The 9279-nt window shown below is 44.8% G+C and overlaps 1 protein-coding gene across 1 annotated transcript in view; it reads left to right on the top strand.

Annotated features, from left to right (window-relative positions):
• LOC143112708 (roundabout homolog 1-like) overlaps window positions 1–7210 on the top strand; it is a 30670-nt gene extending 23460 nt beyond the window's left edge. Inside the window, exons 19-23 of the mRNA XM_076274975.1 lie at window positions 682–1262; window positions 1895–2065; window positions 3427–3654; window positions 4001–4215; window positions 7067–7210. Of these exons, the coding sequence (XP_076131090.1) occupies window positions 682–1262; window positions 1895–2065; window positions 3427–3654; window positions 4001–4215; window positions 7067–7210 (1339 nt within the window). The remainder of the gene's footprint in view (window positions 1–681; window positions 1263–1894; window positions 2066–3426; window positions 3655–4000; window positions 4216–7066) is intronic.
• The last annotated feature ends 2069 nt before the right edge of the window (window positions 7211–9279 follow it).

The raw sequence follows: 9279 nt of genomic DNA, 5'->3' as shown, positions 1-9279 counted from the left end.
CCTGGCTCTCTCTGGAGAAATGCAGGGAGAGATGGAGAAAGAGAAAGAGTTAGAAAGGGAGAGAGAGAAAGAGGGAGAGAGAGAGAGAGATGGGGAGAGGGAGAAAGAGATTGAGATGGAGAAAGAGTTAGAAAGGGAGAGAGAGATGGGGAGAGAGAAAGAGTGAGAGAGAGATAGAGGGAGACAGAGATTGAGAGAGAGATGGAGAAAGAGTTAGAGAGGGAGAAAGAGTTGGGGAGAGAGAGATTGGGGGTAGAGAGAGAGTAAGACATAAATGGGGAGAAAGAAAGAGTAAGTGTGTGAGAGAAAGAAAGAGAGAGAGAGAAAGAGAGGGAGAGCAGGCTCAGGTCTGATTTATTGGATCGCTCGGCTGAGGTGTTACTCCACAGCCCTGGTGTCGGAGCTGAAATGTGGCTCATTTTTGCGCTCAGATGTGTGGGCATGTGGCAAAGCTCCATTCTCACGTTCAAGGTGGCACACGGCAGCGCCAACCCCTTCTCAGCAGTCAGATGGCTAGCGCTAGCACAGGTGCCATGTCATTAGGGAGGAATCGTCAAACGCTTCACAAAGAGGAGTCAAAGTCGGGGTACGGTGAGGGAGGAAGGTCAAAAAGGACAAAATGTGTGGTGATTCAATCTCAGCCTTTGAGTTTAAATTCTTTGTTTTTCCCTTGGATCTCAGGCGTCACGTAGCCAGTCCCCCACCCCCGCCCCGACCTCTCTCCCCCCCACACACTTATGGATACATCTCCAGTCCCTTGGCGCTGGACACTGATGGGCTGGACGAGGAAGAGGAGGAGCTCAACGAGGATGAAGATGAGGCAGATTCAAGGGCCCAGAGTGGTTATGCCCAGCCACACCACCACCACCACCAGCAGCAGCAGCACCACCACAACCAACAGCACCACCACCACCACCACCACCACCACCACAGCTCTGGGCAGCAGCAGCAGCAGCAGCAGCAGGGGGGGCCAGGCTCCCAGCAGGCAGCCCAGCGACGGCTGCACCTGCGTGGGCTGGACCAGCAGCAGACGCCCGCCTCCAGCACGGGGGACCTGGAGAGCTCGGTGACGGGCTCCATGATCAACGGCTGGGGCTCGGCCTCGGAGGAGGACAACGCCTCGTCGGGCCGCTCCAGCGCCGTCAGCTCCTCCGACGGCTCCTTCTTCACCGACGCCGACTTCGCCCATGCCGTGGCCACCGCCGCCGAGTACACCGGCCTCAAGGTGGCGCGGTATCCCGAGGAGGGCGCAGGACCCGGGGGTGAGTGTCTGGGGTGGGGTGGGGTGGGGTGGTGGATCACAGGGAGAGTCTACAGGTGTCAGCTTTTAAGTGAGAGAGACAGAAGGTAATAATAAAGTCTAATCTAAACTGCATGCTTTGTGGCACCTGCAAATCCCACAAACCAGAAAATTGGATTGTGCAGGATGGCGAAATGAGCATAATAGTTGATACATAATTACTTATCCTCCATTACACTACTAAGTCGTCCGATTTTGTATTATATTTCACAGAGCAATGGTGTGACAGCAAAGCCTACATCCAATTTCAGTAAACAACATCCGTAATTCGGTCACAGCCCAAAGCACTGAATCTTCCAAACTAAGATTAACTTCAGTCTTTGCAGTATTATTGAACTTCACTGTATTTCTGTGATATCTGGGACCTATGGTCAAACCAAAATGCTTTATATATGCTTTCTTCCATTGATGTGTGAAGTCTCATCTTAGCTCCATCATTTGGCATCAGTTGGCTTTTATCCTGAACAACTTGCACTCTGATTTCAACAGTGCTATATCCACAATCGATTAAATAAGAATGCACATTTGAATATGTCTATTGATACTAGATCAAAGTTGATGGTTCTGACCCAGTGCTATCTCTCCCCTCATCAGGGCAGCGGTACCATGTGGGCCACCGGCCCAGCAGCCCAGTGTCCACGGACAGTAACGTGAGCACGGCTGTCATGCAGAAGCGCCCCCCTAGGAAGCACAAACACCAGCAGCAGCAGCAGCAGCAGCAACACTCACACCACCAGGGCCAGCAGAGAGATGGCTTCACTGATGGTAAGAGGACCTGCCACATATTCAAGGATTCAAGGAGTTTTATTTAGCCTGTTTTAGCCATGCGGCTCCTTTAGCCTGTGTTAGCCAAATGGATCCTTTAGCCTGTTTTAGCCATGCGGCTCCATAAGCCTCTTTTAGCCAGTTGGGTCCAGAGGTATCCAGCTGACCATAGAAGGCCCCACAGCTCTCCCAAGCCCTGGTCATGAACAGCTTCACTAGTGAATCGCAGGGCAAAACATTGTGTTGTTCTTCTCCATCTGCTGTTTTGACTCTGAACACCATTGTCATGTCAATGTCAATGTGGTCATCAGGTCATCAATATGGCAGACGCAGCAATATAATGCTGTAACTGGAAAGCTTGAATAGTATTCTGGAACTCTCTATTTCGCCAACATGATTTGAAAGTGGGTGATGGTTGAGGCAGCTTGCTGAAAATGTACAGTAGCTCTGGACCATCCAGATGACCTGTGTGCAATAACGGTGTTATGATAGCAGTCTACAGGTCTCTAAAACAGGTTATGTGTGTCATAGCATAGACAACACAAAGACCCATAAGTGCTCTTTTGAGATCAATTGGTTGTTGCTATGCCAACAACTCTTCTGTCTGGATAGACATGATGTAAATTCTGAGTCACTTACTTCAGAGAAAACTTTATTTCAGTATCTATGGACTTTCTACATTAAACTCGACTGGTTACAAATATGATCAGTTTTGGTAACATTTTACTTGGATAGTCTGCCCACAGAGACTTAACAGATCATCTGTTAAGATTCAAGTATGTAAAATTGTTGTTGAACAATAACAGAACATCCCTTTAGCCCAATCCAAACCCTAACCTTAGCCTTAGCCATACATAACAGAGTGTCAACAGATATTGCCAGTGTTAATAATCTGAGCATCTACTAGATAGATAGATAGATAGATAGATACTTTATTGATCCCCAGGGGAAATTCAAGGTCTCAGCAGCATACAGACAACACAAACACATTCTTTAACAGCAGAAAGAGTATATAATATAAAAACACAACTAAGCAATAAGGACAGTAGAAGATAAAGAATATGCTAAATATACTAAAATACAAATTATACTAACTAACACTTAAATACAATATATAAAAATATACTAAAATACAAATTACAAAAATACAAATTATACTAACACTTAATCTAATCTGTAGTCTGTGGTAGAATATCCAAGTGTGACCTCCATTTTTTTATTTAATAAATTAATTCTTCTCTTAGGAATTGCTTATACTAATAATTAGTACTATTAGGTCATATTAAGTCTTGGTTTGTTTGTTTTTTACCCATGTAAACAAACAGTAAACGCCCATCTGTGTGCTTGTTGTTCTCCCGCAGACACTGCTCTATCTCTTGGCCCTGCAGTGGGGGTCAAGTCCCCCACACACAACTCGCGGGGTGGCTACGAGGTGAGGGGCGCCACGCTGCCCAAAATGGGCTGTGGAGACGGGCGCGAGAGGAGGGGCAGCGCTGGGGGCTACCGCACCAGAGAGGGCTCGGTGGAGAGGCGCGATGGCCACGACCGACACCAGAACCACAAGGCCAGCAAAGGCCGCCAGCACCCAGGTGCGCTGTTTGCGTGTTACACTTTTTCAGTATGTGTGTGTGTCTTTCTGTCTACCTTGCTTTCTCTCTCTCTCTCTCTCTCCCTCTCTTACTCCCTCTCTATCTAGTATCCAGGTGAGTGTGTCTGGGTGTTTGTGTGAGTTTATGCATCAGTGTGTGTGCGTGTGTGTGTGTGTGTGTGTGTGTGTGTGTGTGTGTGTGTGTGTGTGTGTGTGTGTGTGTGTGTGTGTTGGTCAGTTCGTTGTAAACATACTGTATACATATTGGATTGTAATATATATAAACCTATTTTCCATGTAATCGTCTCCAATGTCTCCTAACGTCCTCTTCCCCCATCTGTCTGCAGCGGTAGCAGAGGACATCCCCCCCTACAGTCGGCCCAGCTTCCCCTCGGTGCAGGGCCAGAGGGACGGGGCACCCAGCTCCTCCAGCTCCATGTCGTCCCGTAGCTCCGGGGGCCGCAGGAGAGGCACCGAGGGGGGCCCAGGGTCGCGCAGGAACCCCGCAGACACATCGCTGCCCAGCATGGGGGCTTTCCAGCATGAGGAAGAGGAGCTGGAGGTACACTACTAAGCCATGCAAAGGCAGGCTAGCAGCACCCTGGAGCTCAGTGCATTAAGTTCACTTCACAGGGTCATGTCCTGCAGCTTTGCAGCTTCATTTCTACCGTCATGTGTGTGTACAGTTGTGGGTGCAACAATAACAATTTCATTTCAAAATGACAATAACAGATGATTTAGTCCTAGACCTTCTCCATATCTGGCTCCATAATTTTAAGAAGTAGTATATTAAACTGGTTCATGTTAAATTAGCATATTATTTTCTATCATTTCAGTGTAGACTGTTAAACACTTTTATATATGTAGACTATTAGACACACATTTGTTTGATTGACTAAGTGCATTCAAATCAAGTATGGCACTTAACTAGGACTGACTGATTAGCTACATACGACATGTGGATGTAATTTTAAGAATAATAAGTAATCACTGTGTATTTATATCACTAGCTCACTAATGTTGAGTTTTGCTTGTTTTGTTTGCAGCTTTTGGAAAGCTGAGGGACCACGACACATACAGTGTAGACCAGAGGAAGTACTTCCAGGTCACCGCTGGAAAGAATGACCCTGTTCTCCCCCTCTGGACTTGAATGCCAACCACTGAAAGTCCGGTCAACATCATGTACATGACCTTTTACAAAAGAAAACTGAAAACTGACCCATGCTTAATGTGTCATTTTCTTTATTATTTTATTTTTATTTTTTATTTTCTTTATTTATAATGTGTTAACAAGTAACTGAATGTACTTTTCCTGTCCAAATAGAGGACCTCCTCTTATAAAGGTACCATCTACATTTTTGGAATGTTCAGTTGCTGATTTAGTTGCTTGCAATGGCAGTCATTCAGTGAAGCCCTCCAAAGTACTGATGTTCATGTGTATTAAAGATGTTTTAGGAGCTGCAGACCATTGTTATATACAGAAGAATGTTTTTCAGTCCCACTCGGTGGTATAGTACTTCAAATTGATCTTCCTTTTTTGCTTTCTCAACCATTTATTTGACTGTATAAAATATTTGGTCAAAAGTATAATTGTTGTAAATTGGTCAGTTCACTAGTGCAGCCATTTGGATTTCCCTTTTTCTAATGCACTGTTCTGAATTTATTTTTATCGATGTTGTTATTGTTGATGTATGTTCTTTTGTCTTACATTGGTTTTAAAAGCACAATCACTTAACTTTATTTTAAGCCATTTATTGTTAACTATGGAATGTTCCACAGTTATGGAGGAACAGACACAAGGAGTCTTGTCAATAATTGTGTATGATGAAAGAGTATTGTCTTATATTAATGTCTGGATATTACCAGAATGGAACTGAGACTCCACTGTTTGGTTAGAGTTTCATGAGATTACTTGGATATTAGATTACATGTTACCTAAGAACGGATCCAACTTTAAAGTGGAGGAAGGAAGAAGAAAGAAAGAAAGAAAGAGAGAGAAAAGAAGAAAAACTAGTTTGCCATGTCATTACTTGCAGTTTCACAGTGCAGTATCCAACATGAATCAGATGTACGAATTATGTAGAAATGCACTTAATGATTGTGATTATGAAGAAAAGGGCAGCGGGCAATATGTCTAGAAAAAGAAAGTGAGAGCTAAGTTGTGGCATGGAGTCTCTTTTCCATTTTGTTATTGGGCACAGGAGGGGTGACGGTGTGTGTGTGTGTGTGTGTGGGGGGGGGGGGGGTTACATGAAGTCCCCCCTCCAATAGAAGAGGTGCACTGGTTTATCACTTCATTCAACAGTCCTCATAAACTAGTAGCAACTTATGGGGACATTTCTCTGCCTTTCCTATTGGACTTTATGGATCTCTACGCAGATGTCATTGTGAGTCATTCAGTTTGGTCTATCTGTTGTTTCCACGTGAAAGCTACCTAGTTGGGAACAGCACGGACAGAAGAGAAGAGGGTGGTGAAAGATGGAAAGGTGTGATTCTTTCTCTTTGATGTGACTTGTTTCGCTCACGGCTCCACCTGCTCTCGTGACTGTAGCACGGGGGCTGCTCACAGACAGTGCTGGAGCTGGCTGACCTTCTCAAGGTCAAGGCTTTTGCAGTAAAAAAAAAAAAAAAGAAATACTACAGCTTTTTTTCGAGTGAGTGAATGAAAGGAAACGTGTGAAGTGTTGTTCCCTAGCGGAAATATGTGCTGTCCATCTTTGTTCGGAGTTTACCATGTTTGAAAAGAAAGAAAGAAAAAAAAGACACAACCGCTTTAATGTCAGTCATAACTTTTCATTACTGGGAATCTTGTATTTCAAAAAATGAAACAAAACAAAAAAATGTCATTTTTCCATATTATTTATTATTAAAAGAACTTCAAATGCAACCTTTTTGTGTGCCTAGTACTATGTTGTATTGTTCTCTCTCTCACTAGGTGATGAGCGTTCTTCATGAAACTGATATAATTTACTAGGAGGAAAAGGTTGTCTTTGGATGTGTATAATGCAATCCACTTGCTTTAATTAAGCTCACTCAAACAATGGAATTTTTTAGCAGGAGAACATCTGTGTGCTGCCACATGCCGAGAGGCTATTACAGGTGTGGGTGTGTGTGGTATGTGATGAAAAATGAAAGTTCATATTAACACTGACAGTTCAGTGTGCTATGTGTTACATGTGGCCGGGAATAGTTCACTATTATTCCCAGTCAGAGAGGCTTTATGCTGTCCTCAAAAATATATATTAATAATATATTTTATCAACGTAACTGACAACATTCATAAAACTGTCATGTTGAAACCTTTGTCATGCTCTAAAAAATGAAAACAGACTGCCTACTATTGCATGCTCACTTGTGTTGGTGTTTCTAACACAAACACTTGCTTTAGCCATTGCACCTGTCTGGTCCCCTAGGAGTCTGGGCCCAGCTTTTCCCAGCAGCTTGACCAACTCAGTGCTGAGTGTGGTGGTGAGGCCTTAGGGTTGAGGGACCCTGAGTATGGAGGCCTGCCCATGAAAGAGCCCCTGGTTTCGGAAGCAGTGACGTCAGACTCCTGAAGGTCATATCCATTAACATCTGCTGCCTGGGTCACGCGTGGGCACTTAGTCAGTCATTAACCTGACCAGACCCGTCCAGACCTCAGTGCCCTCCACGCTCCGGTCTCTCAATTGGTGACGCAAGGGTAATTCAGTGTTACAGCACAGCCGTCCAACTCCAGCAGACCGGCAAACACAGTCACTGACTCATTTGGTTTCCCACTGGGACCATTTAAAGCAGGCATGTCTTGGCGAGCTTCCTTCTAGCTTGTCAAAATTTGTTTTTCAAAGTCAAAAACTCAACAGCTGTTTTGTGCAGGAAGAAAAACATTTTCACTGCTAGAGAGCGAGAAAAAAAAATATTTTCCAATCTTAAAATTCAGTGCCGGATGTGTGTGTGTTGGTGTGGAACGGACCAGCATTTAAAACGCACAAGGCCTTGTCTTCGGACCCTCTGTTTTGTTTAATATGCCATGAAAAGGCGGTGTGTGTGTGTGTGTGTTGGGGGGGGGGGGGGTTATGACCCCTTGTTAAGTTAATCGTCTGTCTGTGGTTTGTTTCTGGTGTGTGTTCTGTGAGCTGATGTCCTCTCTCCTCTGCTCTGATGATGAGGCGTGCCACGTGATGATGGATGACCGTGGCCTGCGGGCTCCGACTCGGCGCGGCTCAAGCTCGACTCCACGTGTCCTGTCAGCGTCAGCAAATAAACACGGCCCATCCATCTTCATTACGAGTGTGCGGAGACAGCTGTGCCAGCCCGCCAGCACGCACACACACACACACACACACACACACACACACACACAATAAGACACAGATACCGCATTCGACTTTTAACTCGTCATCTACAGACTTGGAAACAAACTCCATCCTGTGGAAGTGGAGATGCTAACAAGCCGGCAGTGTTTCCCAGCAAGGATCAGCATCTACTGCAGGTTGACTATATAATCATGACAACAATCCTAGCAAATAAATAATCAAACAAACAGACAAACATACATGCATAACATTCATAAACTGAGTCTGATAGAAATGTTATTGAACGAATCAAATGAATTTAGCTCAGATTTTAGTCCTTCATTTTTGTTGGCAGGATTGGTTCTAACATTTTTACTTCTCTGGATAAAGGCTAAAAGAGTGAAAAACCATGGATCTTTTTTTGGTATTTTTCTATGGCGCATTTGAGGACTACTTTACCTTTTTTTCCACCCAAAGCCGAGCTAGCAAGTGTAGCCAGTGTGGGCAACCAGCCTGTGATAAGACAGCGCTCCACGGGAGAGCCTCCTAATCCCCCTTCCCTGCCTCCCTGCCCACTGCCCACGCAATTAAACGCCAGCGTCGTGGATTAAACCTGTCCCCGCCAAGACTGCTTCGTCGCAGAGTCAATTAAACAATGACATAAGAGATTTACCCCCCCGCCCGCCCCCCTACACACACACACATACACACTCAGAGAGACACACAGTGTGCCATTGCCTTGTGCAATTAAACTGCACAGGAAGAGAGGGAAAGGCTGCTAATTGCCCAATCATTTCCTCCCATCAGCCATTTTGGGGACATACACACACACACATGCACACACACACACAGTGTTTCCAATGTTCCAGTGAATTAACCCTTAACAAAGACCCGCATGTTTGGGTTTGTTTTCTCTCTTGTCACGATGAGCATAAAGAAAGCTTTGTTTTTGTTATCTGTCAGAGAGACCCAACATTCCCCATGGCACCACGACAATGTGGCATGTCTTGCACTTTGACAATGCCACACATAGAATGCAAGAAAAAATGGAAGAATACATTGGAGGACATTTTCTGGACAAATATATACGCATACATACAGGGGCTGGGGGTTAGGACGATTCAAAGGGCCCAGCACTGACAGGGGGTCCCCAGAGAGCACCCCCCCCCCCCCAGAATTATTGTCTGTGGCAGGGCCCAAATTATCTAGCAGCGCCCCTGCACACACACGTAAAATATTCATTAAAAAATGTTAACCTATTCAGTATAACCAATATATAGTACTATATACTGTATAATCAGTAGTATCTAAAGAATAATCTGATCATTTACCAACCAACATATCTTCCTGCA

The sequence above is a fragment of the Alosa pseudoharengus genome, unplaced genomic scaffold, assembly GCF_046254945.1.
Source record: "Alosa pseudoharengus isolate Yale_2024_CS ecotype anadromous, Long Island Sound unplaced genomic scaffold, YU_APseudo_1.1 YU_APseudo_1.1_scf_8, whole genome shotgun sequence".
Taxonomy (NCBI): Eukaryota; Metazoa; Chordata; class Actinopteri; order Clupeiformes; family Clupeidae; genus Alosa; species Alosa pseudoharengus.
This window is presented reverse-complemented; position numbering and strand designations above follow the sequence as displayed.